This window comes from Olea europaea, chromosome 11 (assembly GCF_002742605.1).
Source record: "Olea europaea var. sylvestris chromosome 11, O_europaea_v1, whole genome shotgun sequence".
Classification (NCBI taxonomy): Eukaryota; Viridiplantae; Streptophyta; class Magnoliopsida; order Lamiales; family Oleaceae; genus Olea; species Olea europaea.
The window spans coordinates 20,024,859-20,039,837 of record NC_036247.1 but is presented as its reverse complement, the minus strand read 5'-3'; the positions used below and the strand labels follow the sequence as shown (position 1 = coordinate 20,039,837).

General features: G+C 31.6%; 1 protein-coding gene across 1 annotated transcript; it reads right to left on the bottom strand.

Moving 5' to 3' along the window:
* Positions 1 to 443: 443 nt before the first annotated feature.
* Positions 444 to 5,483, bottom strand: LOC111403711. The gene is made up of 6 exons (XM_023032310.1): positions 5,109 to 5,483; positions 4,363 to 4,477; positions 3,382 to 4,035; positions 2,997 to 3,105; positions 1,081 to 1,144; positions 444 to 785 (listed from the first exon to the last, which is right to left on the bottom strand). The coding sequence occupies exons 1-5, from the start codon at positions 5,189 to 5,191 to the stop codon at positions 1,119 to 1,121; spliced, it is 987 nt and encodes a 328-aa protein (XP_022888078.1). The 5' UTR covers positions 5,192 to 5,483; the 3' UTR covers positions 444 to 785; positions 1,081 to 1,118.
* Positions 5,484 to 14,979: the final 9,496 nt, after the last annotated feature.

Below are 14,979 nucleotides of genomic sequence, written 5' to 3'. Positions count from 1 at the left end.
TGGAAAAAAGATACTATATCTGTTATATGCCCCGTATTATCCACTCTAACGTACCAAATATTATATTATGTATAATGCTAGTTGTACAAAAGTGTTTTCACAGAGGAAAAACAGAAGTCTCACATAGAGGTCGGCCCCACTGCGGGAGCAGTGTATTGAAAAAAGGCAGAAAAAAATCCGGTTCCACCGAAGTGTGAGACATCTATATGATGTCTGTGAAAAAAAGTTCTGTTCGCCTAGCAGAACCCTTATATTATTGCTAAGAAACAATTGACTGTTACATGTTGCATTATGTTTCTGCAGTGTTGATTCCATTACATAAATGCATCAGAATAAAACATACGCACATGGATACTAGAATGTTTCGTTCTTGTGTCTCGCAGGATGAATTGTAAGAACACCAGGAATAACCAGATGGGAAGCATAAATTAGGATACTCCTCAGAGCACGAATCTATGGGGAAAAACATTCGTTAAATAAACACGACATAGGAGAAGGCTAAGTGTAAGACATTAAACATGCGACGTCTGAGGTTCTCTTGTAAATTCATGTTTTATAGGAAGTTACATTGATTGGTGTATTCGACGATATGTTTGTTTTTGGAAGATGGCGTTCCATCTAACGAATGCATATACATTTAGTTTGAAGAAAATGTCATGCTGTTGAATGAGATGGGTTACTTGAGCTTACTGTGAAATCACTTCACCCGAAGAAATATTCAAAAACTTCAAGCAAAGAAGACCCCATCTCAGAAGTCTCCTCCATCATCAACACGAATTCACAACCTGCAAGTGTCCTATTATATTTTCAGTACCGTATACTTTGGAATATGTACCAGCCATGAGAAGTAGGAAGTAAACAACATGATGATAATGAAATTTTTTTAAGTAATTGGACATTATCTTCCTGAATTTCTTCATATTTGTGAAAAAAAATTGCAGCACATGTTTTACAAATACTTTTTGAGACAGAATTGAACTAAAACTTGGAAGTTCTTCAAGCGAAAAGTTCAATTCTTCTACTTCAACAGAGTGCCAAAAAATATAAACTAAGCAAGAAGGTTGAAAATGGTATATATACCTTTCCATTTGTTCACTAACAGAATCTTTAACTCGAACCTAAGCTGAATAGAACAGGAAAGGCACTGCAAAAACAAAAGGAAAATCTTGAGCTTGAAATATGGGTCGTAAATCGACTGAACTAACAAAACACGAGCCCAACTTATACAGTAGTAGAGCAAGCATAACTATGTGCCATATGTCAAAACATTTAGGTAATGATGGTTCAGCAACTTGATAGTTGATTCTACACAATGAAATCCCTCTAACTATGCACAATTACAGTGTCCTGCACTTGTGCATGGTCAACAAAACGCTACTCAAGACTTCACAGGAATGAATACAAAAACAACATTATATAAATTATAATTATTTGGATCACGAGATTATGCTTTATTGCTATACAAAATTCTTTTTTCCTTCTCTCAACAAATACTGTTGCTCTTCTTTTTTCCCATGTAGAAACTTTTGAACAATTTATTTGCCATTCTTGTGAAAACCAAATTCTAAGACCTAAAACTTGGTCTAAAAGTATGCAGCTCTCAAGAAATAGAGCTAAGATTATGGCTATGAAACAAAAATTAGAACTTCAAGTTCGTATTTTCTTCATAATAAAACAGTTTTTAATGGCAATTGAAGTTTCAAGAATTTAGTGAAAACCACGATCTTCTCCAATGTAGTCTATCAATGCGCCAAAAGCCACCGGCATAAGAAAAATGACGTGTCTTTTTCTAAAGAACTAGAAAAAAAAATTGGAAAATTCAAAAAGAAAAGTTTTCTACTTTGAAAATTTTCAGATGGAAAAAATACAATTACATTGAAAAGTTTCAAAATAAACAAAAAACTGGGGTAATCAAAAGTGTCAGTTCTAAATAATAATAGCAATATAAAAAGACCTCTTAAAAGTAAATCTAATACTCTTATTTCGATCAAGAGAAGAAGTACATGAATAGAGCCAAACTAAAAAAGGGAACATTTAGTCAAATTGCATCTCCTGGTTGGACAAATTCTTCATTGAAAAAAAAAAAAAAAAAAAGAAAGAGTAACTTCAAACATAAACAGTAGTCTTAATCTCTGTAGCACGAACACTTTAACTAGGGTGATGTGTTCGTGTCCGACACGTGTCGGAAGTCGATACCGACACTGTACAATAATCATTTTTCTTCTTACTATAACTATTATACATTTTTAATTCAAAATTAATAGTAAATAACAAATAAGTACTTATATTTATAAGATTTCAAAAAGAAAAATCAATAATAAGTATCAAACTAAATTTATACCATATAAATGAAAAATTTTAAAGAATTTAATCAACGTGTCATGTCAGAACTTTTTTGAAAAATCACGTGTCGGCGTATCCAACACGTATCGTGTCGCACACTCGTGTCCGTGTCGATTCATCATAGGTCTTAACAAAACAAGTTAAAATGCTAAGGACTTTTGCAAATATTAAAAAGAAGAAACACTCAATTAATTTGTAAATCATCCCTTTTCTAAAAATATTCATAGAAAGAATATCACAAATATATTTTTATCTATAATTAATATTCCAGAATGAAGAAAAATTAATTTCTTTAATCTAACAAGAAAATTACGAATAAAGCCATTTACAATAATGAAACAAATCGAGAAATGATTAATAAAATATAGAAATCCGGATGAGTTTATTTCGACTATAAAAAGTCAGTTATAATACTAGTAATAGTAGGACAAATTCACATAATTTTTTATAAATTATCCTACTTGTCACAAGCATATGCACTTTACAAATTATCACAAAACCAAGTTATAAACTTGTATAAATTAAAATATGTTCTTCAACATCAAAGAATCCCTTTTTTTCATAAGCCTAATGTGTAACTAATCATAATATATTTGATCTACCCAACAGCAACAAGCCTTTTCAGTGAGTAATAATCCAAGCAAAGAGCTTACCAGCTAAGAAAAGGGTTAGCATCAAAACAAGTATGAGTCGAATGGAATGGACAGGCAATGTTGGTGAAATTTGTTGTTGCCTCTGATTCCTTGGAGTTCGTTTGAACAGCTGTAAAACATGTGGAGATGCTCCAGATGTTAAATAAGCATAACCAACTCAAAAAATCTTTTCTGGAGATAAAGAATTTATTGAAATCAAGCCAAAGGAGGCACAAGACTCCACCTTACCAATCAAACTCAAAAATTAAAGAGATCTATACATAGAAACATGCAGGTTCAGTGTTTATGATTCCAAAAACATGAGTGAAAGAAAGGAATAAACTTGTTTAGATTTATTGCAAGTCTGAAAAATGGAAATAATTTTAAGAGCCGTCATAGTATTAACCTGATTGTTGAAATTGAATATCTTCAGTTGGGTGTAAGTTAGCACTCCTCCCTTTGCTTGAGGATGGTCTTCACACCTTGATCTCCAATAACAAGGTTTGGATCCCCTCTCTTTGGGTGATGCTTCAACCAATGCATTCCTCTCTTCATTGTCATTATCAATTACAATCTCCAAAGCACTCACACCTGGTAAATTACGTACCCTACGAGAACTAGGTTCATCCCTTGTCTCAGGAATTTCTTTCTCTTCTGCCTCTATGAAGCATTTGGCTTCCACATTACTAGTGACAATTTCTTCAAAACCCTTTGTCTTAATTGGAATTTGTGTCTTGGAACCAACTTTAGAATCTAGACTGACGTCTTTTCTAGTATTGTTTTTCTCTTTAAAGGGGCCAGTTGCTGGTTCTCCAAGCTCTGTACGTGGGGTATCGGGAGTTCCAGAAAGAAACAAAGCTAAGTCATCACGTTCTTCTTCATTCAAGTTTACCCAGCTAAAAAGTTGGTTTCTATCCACAGTATATGATTCTTTTTGTGCTGCTTCGACACGGAAAATCTGATCTTTTATAACAGAAACAAATTGCCTGTGTCTGGTCTTTGTAACTTCATCGGCATGATTTCTGTAACTCAACCTAACAGCCCTTTCAAACTCTTCCAACTATTGTGAAATTCAACACCAGAGCAAAAAAAAAAAAAAAGGATAGAAAGAAAGGAAATAAACTAGATTCAGAACAAACTTCAAGAACCTCTATACTAAATAACAAATTGGGACAGCATACGCATGATGACACTAAATGGTATGTGTTAAAAAAAAAAAGGCAGAAATTAACATCGTTTCTCCCAAAAATAGACAAAAAATTCATATGGATTGAAGCCAAAAACAAGTATGAACTCGGTGTCTATTATTTGTATATCCAACGAATTGTAGATACCAGAAATGATAAAATGTAGTTCAAAAGTCAGTTATATGATAGAGGTCATCAACCTGCCATTTTGCAGTGCCTAAAGCCATTTGAAGCTCTCTACTAAGTTCATCTAAATTCGGACCTGTCACCCCTTCTTTCCTTGCTCTGAGCCATGTTCTGTAAGCAGATTCCATTCTGCCAAAGCAAAAAGTAAAGAGAATATATCAATGACATTAGCTACTTAGGACTTAATTTCACCGATGAATCAACATTCTATGTTTTCCAAAAACCACATAATTTTCTTTTCTTTTTTTTTCGTTTTTTTTTTTTTTCCCGCTCCCTTCGAGAACTTGGATTTCGTCAATTTTCTGCGAAAATATTTATTTTCTATGTTTTTTCCCTGTCTCCTCGCATGTCCAAATTAGAACGAGGAGAATAATAAACACAAAATTGAAAGCAAAACTACTCAATTATTAAATAACTACAATTTGCAAAATTAAACAAAAAAACAAAAAATAAACCATACCCACATAAAAGAAAAAGGAAAAGAAGAGGATGGAGAAATTCACACACAAAAAGTTTCATCAAATTATTGAACCTCCTTAAAACCCCCCTCACTTTTTCAAGCCAAAACGAAACAACAAAATAGAAATTAAAAGAAAAAAAATGTAAAAGCAAATTCCTGATATAACAACAACAAAAATAAAATAAAATTTACCAAACACAAGGCAAAAACACACAAAATCAATCAAACCCAGATCAGCATCAAGAAAAAAATGACAAAAAATAGAAATGGACAAAATAATCATAATTATCAGACACTTACATATCAGCAGATTGTTGGACCTCCTCCGCTGCAGAAAAGAAGATATCCTTCTGCCATAAATCAAAACTGTGTGCAACCAACATTTTCACTTTCTTTCTTTATCCTGAACAACCCACCAACAACAAATGCTTCAAAATTAACAAATACGTACAATTATTTGTCTCGATCTATAGCCGGTGTATGTGTAAGAATGCACCCAATATTAAAGTTCTCCCTTCTCTGCTTTGCTAAGGGGAAGCAAAGAAGGAAGAGAGATTAAGGTAGAAGAAAACAGATAGAAAAAGGAAGAGGTGGAGACGGATGAAAGAATCTTTAATCCACCCTCTTCTCTCCTTTTTCTATCTCTGCAAGTTTTTTAGGCGTATGCCTGTTTTTTATGAACACTTTTCTTTTTCATTTTTCCATTTTCTTATTAATTTTTTAGAACAGATGAAACTTTCTTATTTATTGGGGTGCAAATGTGCAATTATGAGTTTTATCAGGTGCGAGCAGGTGTAGGATCCTTATAATAGAAGCACCTTTACTCTCTAGAGCATGTTTGATTCCCATTAATTTGGCAAAAAATGAATTTCGAATAGTATTTTTTAGAGAATGTGGAGTTAAAAAGTAAAAAAAATTTTGAGTTTACATGTAGAATATTATAGTGTAAATATTTGGTTGAAAATGATCATGTAACAAATAAATTAATGAAAATGTGGATTTATATCATTCTTCTTTCAATTTTCTTTTACTAAAAAATGGAGGGGTGGCGAAAAAAATTCTACAAGCATTTTAAAATATTGTCCATTGATCGTCTTGTTTATTCAAAAGTGTTCAATGTGTTAAATTATGGGAACTAATAGTTGTCATTGTGCAGAATCAGTACACAAATAGACATCCACAATGAGGTCACAATTTGGATTGGAAGGAGGCCAGGAAGCCTCCTCTACGATCCTCAGACCAAAATTTCATGAAGGATAATTTAGAACTTGTGTTCTTATAAATTTAGATTAAAGAATTTGTGCCCTTGTAAATTTTTGTTTATGAATTTGTTTTCTTTTAATTTTCAATTTTAGAATTTATATCCTTGTAAATTTTAGTTTTGCCCTAACTTATCTTATAAATAGAAAGTCGTCATTAGATTTTTATATCATCATCATAAAAAGAAAGTGAGAAACTAGTATTTTTAAATAGGGTAATTAGCACAAAACATCCCTACCTTTAGATGTTTTTGTGGAAAACGTCCCTACCTTTCATTTTTTGGCGGATTACACCCTTACCTTTACCTTTTTTTGCGCAAAACGTCCTTCTGTCAACTCTCCGTTAAAATGCTCCGTTAAATCAAAAAGGTAATTAGCACAAAAGGTCCCTACCTTTTAAAGTTATTGTACAAAACGTCCCTACCTTTTATTTTTTAGCATAATTAGCAGAAAAGGTCCCCACCTTTCAATATTATTGTGCAAAACGTCCCTACCTTTCGTTTTTAGCATTTTTACCCCTACATTTCACATTTCATTGCTCAAAAGGTCATTTTCATCCATTTTTTCAATAAAACGACGATTTTACTCTGTTATTCAAATAAAACAAAAAGAAAAGATGAATTACCAACTGCAACCATAGTCCTTAAATTTTTAAAAAATTACAAAAAAATCATAAATTTTCAACCACCACCATTTTCACAACCTATCAAGCTGCCAACTATAACTTCACATAATACCACCTTTCAGCCACCATGCCCACCGAATTTCAGCACCATAAATGTGGTTGTTTCGGACAGATTGGTGACCAATACCATGGAGGAGGATATTGGGGAGAGTGAGGCGATGCTGTTGGTGGTGGAGTCCGATATGTGTCATGGTCGAAAGTGGTGCTATATGGATCTATAGGTGGTGGCTTGGTGGGGTTGTGAAAGTAGCGGTAGTGGAGAATTTAGGATTTATCTGTAATGTTTTGAAAGATTTAGAACTATGATTGCAATTAATTAATTATTTTTTTCTTTTCTTTTTGTTTTATTTCAATAGGAGGGTAAAATCGTCATTTTATTGAAAAAATGGATGAAAATGACCTTTTGCGCAATGAAAGGTGAAATGTAGGGGTAAAAATGCTAAAAATGAAAGGTAGGGACGTTTTGCACAATAATATTGAAAGGTAGGGACCTTTTCTGCTAATTGTGCTAAAAAATAAAAGGTAGGGACGTTTTGTACAATAACTTTGAAAGGTAGGGACCTTTTGTGCTAATTACCTTTTTGATTTAACGGAGCATTTTAACGGAGAGTTGATACAAGGACGTTTTGCGCAAAAAAAGGTAAAGGTAAGGGTGTAATCCGCCAAAAAATGAAAGGTAGGGACGTTTTCCACAAAAACATCGAAAGGTAGGGATGTTTTGTGCTAATTACCCTTTTAAATATGATAAAATTAGTATGATCGGTGTTTATGTTAGAATTAATGATAGAGTATGTTAACAAAATGATCAATTAGATACACAAGCCTTTATAAAGTTAGGAATTTTAGAGATTTTAGAATATGATTTTGTAGTTGGATAGTGAGAATTTTTTCATTAATTAGGTACAAATTCATTACTAAAACAATTAAACTCAAACAATCACGATTGGAGTATTTACACAATACTAAAAGGAAATAAATTTAAATTACTCTTGAATATAGACTTTTCACGTATAATATTTACATATTATATATGTCTTAAAGGACTGTGTGACAAAAAAAATTAAATTAGATGTACACATAATGACATTGACTCATCAAAAATTGAAAAGAAAAATGGATATTGCAGCTGAGGCCTCAAATCTTTAAAAAAAGTTGCAGACTTTTTCCTAACATTTCATTTGTTACAATCGTCACCCCAAATCTTTCAAAACGTTGCCAATGAAGCCCCAATGGATGGATTCCATCCATATTTTTGTTAGTTGAAAAAAATTAGATTTTGACCACATTGTAATCAATTATAAAAGGATAAAATGGTAACTTTATATTTTCACATTAAAAAACTTAAATAAAAAACAAAAAAATGAAGAAGAAAATAAAATGAAAAGGAAAAAGATATCTTTTTCTCCCCCAACCCGACTGCAACCCCTCAACCCAAAATCAAAAGAAATCTCTCTCTCCCCGTATATATGTATGTATATGCTATGTGTGTCTATATTCAAAATTGCACGCGAATTGCCATTCTCTCTGTGTGTATATATAGTAGGGAGGTTTTAGGGGTCAACCATTAAAAAATTTAAATATCTCCAATCTTAAATGTCTAGAAATTTATGAATTTTTGAAATGGCCCCAAATTTCGGAAGTTACAGTAATCTCTTCATTTGGTATTTTCTTGATCATTTTTCATGTAGTTTCTGTATTTATTTCTATTGATAATCATATTTCAAGAGGCCAATCAATAAGAGATGGAGAAGAAATTATATCAAAAGAACAGAGATTTGTATTGGGATTCTTCAGTCTAGTGGGTTTTGATCTTAGATATGATATAAACTTAGTTCATAGTGGTGGTGGCGATGAAAGTGATTGTGAGGGTGGTGGTCTTGGGCCAAATGGTGGTAACGATAGATTTCTAGTTTTGGGTTGGGTTGGTGTTGGGATTGGGGTTGGGGATGAGGGAGGAGAAGATATTTTTTTCCTTTTCATTTTGTTTTCTTCTTCTCTTTTTGTTGTTTTTTATTTAAGTTTTTTTACTTGAAAAATATAAAATTATCATTTTTTCCTTTATAAGTGATTAAACAAAAATGCTAAATGATTGGGCCTTGCAATGTAGCTTCCTTAGTAATTAAAATATGGTCAAAGTCCAATTTTTTGGTCAAATAACAGAAATATGGATGGATTCCATCCATTAGGGCTTGATTCGAAAACGTTTTGAAATGTTTGAGGTGATGGTTGCAACAAATAAAAGATTAAAAGAAAATTTGCAACTTTTTGAAAAGTTTGGGGTCTTAGCTGCAATTATCCCAAAGAAAAAGGTGCAGATAAGCCTCCAATGAGTAGGAAAAGTGAGAGAGGTTTTCTTGACCCAGGGATGAGAAAAGAAATTTCTTTCCTGAGACAATGAAAATTATATTATACACAATAAAGGAAAAACAAATAATATTTATTTTTTGATTGGCTAATTAGTTGTATAGGAAATCCAGTGCGATGTGCTGGATGCTGACTCCAAATAATAATATTATTATTGAGAAAAAATGGCGTCGGCGGTTAGAGAGAGGAGGACAGAAGATGGTGAGTTGGGATTTTATTATATGGTTGGCTCTGCTATGCATTGCGTGTTTCCGGGGTCCACATTGGCCAACCAACCGTACTCTGTCTGCGAGGGTCCCGTCACCTATTCATATTTTTTTTTTGTAAATTTTAGGTTATTCTGATGTTAAATCTCTGACCCCTTCTTTTTTTTTTTTCCCTCCATTTTTTTTTCTTTTTTTCCCCCCTTTTTAACTCATTAAATTGGTGTTTCTTGTTGATAACAAGAATAAAGAAGGCATAATGTTTGTTTAGTTACTGAATTTGTACTTTCATCACGTTTTATTCGCTGAACTTCAAAATATTTTTGAATGATCATTGAATTTTAACACGTTACTTTCCATCCCTACTCACCATGTTTCATAAATCATTGAACTTTAACATATTTTTGAGTGATCATTGAACTTAAAGACATTACACTCTGTTATTTACTTACTATATTGAACTTATACTTTTGTCACATTTTACTAAATCAACTTTAAAATCTTTCAAGTGACCATTGAATTTCATAATGTTTTCGACTAAAGTTGATTTTCTATGAGATTCAACCTAGATCAAGAAAATTAAATGATATAAATATTGAATAAATAATAAGACTCTCAATCTAAGACTATAATATTGATATTGATAAAAAAAGATATAATTTATCTAGTCATCAAAAACTATGTTCAATGGGAAAAAAGAATACTCATTTTCAAATTGACATAAACCTTAATTTAGATAATAATTCTTCATTTATGTCAAGAAAATAAAATAGAGAAATTATTTCTTTATTGCGATTGTGATTGTAAAGCTAAATCAATAAAATAAAATAAAAATATCTCAAATAAAAAGTGAAATTTTTGTTTTAAAGTCAATAATATTAATCAAGAATGAAAAAATATAATTTTTAAAGTTGTCACAAAATAAATCAAGAGGAAAGATGGGTTCTATCTTCATGTATGGTATTTCACACTTCAAAATTTTCAATTTTTGAACAGTTAGATTCAATAAGTAAAGTTCAGTGATCATTCAAAAATATTTTAAAATTCAATAAGTAAAGCTTGACATAACGATGGAGTGAATGATGAAATATGGTGAATGAATAATGAGTGCAACATGTTAAATTTCAGTAATCATTCGAAAGTATTTTAAAATTCATTGACTAACAAAAAATGGTGAATGAGTAATAGAATGCAACATATTAAAAATTAGTGACAACTCAAATGCATTTTAAAATTTAGTAAGTAAAACGTGGCAGAAGTATAAAATCACTGACTAATGAAATAGTTAACTCCATAAACAGACATACAATGAATTAGTCAAATTGATTTTTCATTTGCCTTCTCTTTGAGAATGTGTAGGAATCAAGGTCGAGATTATTGACTCTACATAGGGTGTTCGATTCAAATTTGAACTGTTGATTTTGCTAGATATAAGGAAAAAGAATTTACATTTTGTTGTAAATTTAGACAAGAATCAAAAGAACAATTTTGAAATGAATTTACTTTCTTCCTTCCTTATATCCTCCACAAACCCTTACAAATCCTATTATAGGGCTTACACAAGTATTTTCATTGTTACATCATTAATTACAAAACTAAATGAAAACATTTAGGATCTGTTTGGGAGCGATTTTTTCCCCAAAAAAATTAATTTTTTGACCGTTATTTCATTATTTCAACCATCATATCTGACTTCTTCTCTCATGAGTGGATCTCACTTTTCTTCTAACGGTCAAAAAATCAATTCTCAAAATCACTCCCAAACAGGCTTTTAGTAGCATTCGATTAATGTGGATTTAAGACATTCAAAATATTTATAATACTACCCCTTAAATGTCTATTATCATTAAAATTTTACTGTGAAAAATCATGTAGGAAGAAAAATTGAATAAAGGAAAAGGAATACATTATTCTTGTGAATATGCAATGAATAATGTCTAATTAAAAAACCTTATTAGAAATATTTAGCCCCTGTTTGATGCCCATTACCTGAAAATGAAAATGGGGGAAATAATATTTTTTAGAAAAATGGGTGATTGAAAAAGAAGGAAAAGTTTTCGATTTACGTGTAATATTATTTTATGAAAGATTGTATGGTTGAAAATAAGAAAGAGAAAAAGGTAATGTAATGTAATTTAATTTAATGAGGATCAAACAATGGCTTAGTTAGACATAACATCGATCAAGAAAAAATTAGTACAAGTATTTTATTCTCCCTCATGGTAACATCAAATCTTTAAACCAACGCAAAAAACAATAGGTAGTTAGACATATATTAAATAAAGAAAGATAGTTAAATTTGACAATAATTTTGTTAGTATATCCAATCTAACTTATTATATATATCTAATGGTTTAGAAGAAGGAACAATTTATATATCGAAACAAATTAGTGAAGTGGGAGTCGATAGAACCGACCTTCTTTTAACATAATTCTATAGTCTAATATCTACTCACAAACATTGATGTATATATATTATTTGCCTTCTAAACAATGTTTTATTATTTTCGTAAGTCATACCACATGATTGAGATAATTTTCAATAATTTTGAAACTATTATTATATGAATTAAATATACTCAATTCAAAATACAAAAACATAAAAACAATACTTTCTTTTGCAACCATGGCATCAATTCTTCATCCCTAACGTAGAAACACTTCCACGTATCACAATTTAATGTTGATGATCACCACATGGGGCCAGGGTTGCACCTAATTGCTTTCTCAGATATTATTTTTATTATTTGATTTTTTTAATGCTCAAGAAATTTCTCTCTCTCTCTCTCTCTCTCTCTCTCTCTCTCTCTCTCTCTCTCTCTCTCTCTCGTCGTGGGTTGTCTATATTGAATAACCTGATCAACAAAATATTAAAGTGAGTTGGAGTGAATGGTTTGAATTAATTTCAAATTCATAACTTCCCTTTAGCCCCTATCAACTCCCAACCTTCAATAACTTGTCTGGACAAGATTAGAGAAAAGATGACAAGAAAAAAAATGGTGATATTCATATAGAAATTGATATTCATATAGAAATTACACCAAAATAAAAAATAAAAAATAAAAAAATCCTAGGATTACATTTTTGGCATGAAACTCTCAAATTTTGACACTTAAATTATGAATAACCTTCTTCTATTGTGATTGAGATTGGAATAATTGAAGTACCACAAAATGCAGATTTTCTGAGTTTGGAAAAATAAGGTGCTTCAACCACAAAAGATTTGAAAATTCATCTTTTAAGCAAGAATTCATGAATTGAATTTTAAGTTCACGCATGCTAAAATCCTTTAATTAGTATCAGAGCGGTAAATGTTGTTTTCCTCACATTTTATCCTACCGAATAGTTGTTGTGAAAATGCTTGTATGCCAATTTTGTTAAAACTTAAAAGCATATTTGATGGTATGTTAGTATGTTCTTTTCATGAAATAGATAATATTATTGTATTTGGGAGAAAATTGACACCCTTGTCGATTTTACGTAAATTTTAAAAATTCACTACTTACTGCTCGTTGATTTTTGATAAGTAATATTGGTATGTTGAGAGGGGTCTTTTCATGAGCTTTAGAACCATATTAAGAAATTAAAATTTGGACTTTAAATAAAGAAGTTATAAAGTTTTGAATGTATTGTCAAATTTTGGACAAACAAATGGAGAAGATGAAGAATAGATTTTTTCCTCCCCTGTTCATTGTGTTGGTCCAAATACTTTGTTACGTACAAAATTTTTGAATTTTACCACACAACTCTTGAAATTTGAGGCATAGAAGAAAAACTTGATAGATAGACACCTGAAAGGTAGCACGTGCGCCACACTTGTCCTAAACAAGATGATCGAAGAGATAGTAAGAAAGAAAATAGTGAAATTCGTATAAAAAATTACACCAAGATTGAAAAGTAGAACCACAATCGGCATGAGAAATTACAAATTTTGCCATTTAGAATTTGGATAATAATTTCCTTCCACTTTGATTGAAATTGGGATCATAGGACTGCAACAAAATGTAGATTTTGGAGTTCGAAAAATTAGGTTGAAGCAAAAAGTCTTGAGATGAACTAAATTTGTGGTAGTATCGAGTGAAATTTTGGTAAATGTGTTACATATAAATTAAACACGGCCTTAAATGACTTCACTGACACCTACAAGGAATATCAGGATGAGTCTTGACATATTAGTACCCAGAAAGATGAGGAAAGGGGAAATTTTTTTCCTCTTCTTATGTCAGAAAAGTTTAACTTAAGTGTCAACGTGTGGCTCCCATTTAGAATCCAAGAGAGTATTTGAATAAGAGGAATGAAAGATGAGCTTATTCATATTCAATATTAGACAATCCAACCTCCAAAATTCAAACTCACAAGTTGTGTTAGACAATCAAGGCTATCCTGACATTTAAAATAATGATTTGAATGTAAAATAATTGGGAATATTATGGTAAAGTTTCGTTTGAAACTGCATTGTAGAAAGCAATATGCAACTTGAAGGATGGATCCATTGTCGATTTTTACATCCTCTATTTTATATTTCTACAAGAATGAAAGTGTTCTTGGCTTGACATCGTTTGCTCCGTTCCTTTCGGTAATGAGTAACTTTATCTATAACAAATATTAATACAGTAAAAAAAATTTGAGGAAAAGTATTAAACTATAGGTTTTATATTATAAATTCCATTTTTTTATGTACTTAATAAAATATTATCAGACCATAAAATATCCACATAGTATCATTCACACGGCCCAATATATTGTTCTTAAAAAATAAAAGGCAGCCCAATATATGTGTATGTCAAAATGTAAGTTAACCGGACTTCACCGAAAGTAAGCTCAATGGCAAATTGGGCCATGAAAATTATTTAGGGAAAATTACCTAGAACTCCACAATAAAAGATTAATTTTAATAAACAATGGGATTAAGTTTAAAATAGAGTTATTAATTGTACTTAATAAAAATTTAATTAAATGTAACAACTTCATTTCCAAATTCATTTCCAAACCCTATCATTTTTCCTATTCCTTCTCTCTGTAACCCATCTCTTTTTTTTCTCTTTTTATATCTCCCTTCTCTCTATATTGCCTAGCCACTCATCCTGCCCCTTACCTTTTCTCTATCATCGTCCTCACTCCACCAATTCATCAGCGACAAACCTCATTCCTCCACCACTCTTCCTTCTTTCTTTACCCACCTACCTGCTTCCCCACTTACCCATCTCCAACATTACCAGCTGCGACAGAACTCATCGCTACTTGCAACATCAACGGTGGCAATGGCGAGAAGCTTCATCGCATCGAATACGATGCTGCAAGCAAGGTTAATTTTTTCGTTTCACGAAAAATGCTATTTCGATCTTCTTCAGATCAATGTTGTTTCATGAAGATGTTGTTTCGATCTTTTTCAAGAAACATCAGCACCCAGTCACTATGTGTGTGTGGGTGTTAGGGGTGGACTGCTTCCTTGTAGTGGTATATGTGCGGTGGTAGGTTATAGTGAGGTGGTGCTAGTGATGCGATGTGTGCAGTGTTAGGTTGTGAATTTATCGTGGATGGTTTGCAATGTGGATGGTTGTCGATCTGTTGTTTAGCTATAGTTTTTTAGGATGGTTGTTGGTGTTATGCAAATAGTGATGATCATTTTGTTGATGGTGGTGCAAGTAGTCGTGGTCAGG

Coding starts and splice junctions, on each gene's coding strand:
- LOC111403711 (XM_023032310.1), bottom strand. CDS start 5,191: ATGTTGGTTGCACACAGTTTTGATTTATGGCAGAAGGATATCTTCTTT. Junction 4,478..5,108: donor GTCCAACAATCTGCTGATAT/GTAAGTGTCTGA, acceptor TTGCTTTGGCAG/AATGGAATCTGCTTACAGAA. Junction 1,145..2,996: donor GCTAACCCTTTTCTTAGCTG/GTAAGCTCTTTG, acceptor TTGTTTTTGCAG/TGCCTTTCCTGTTCTATTCA.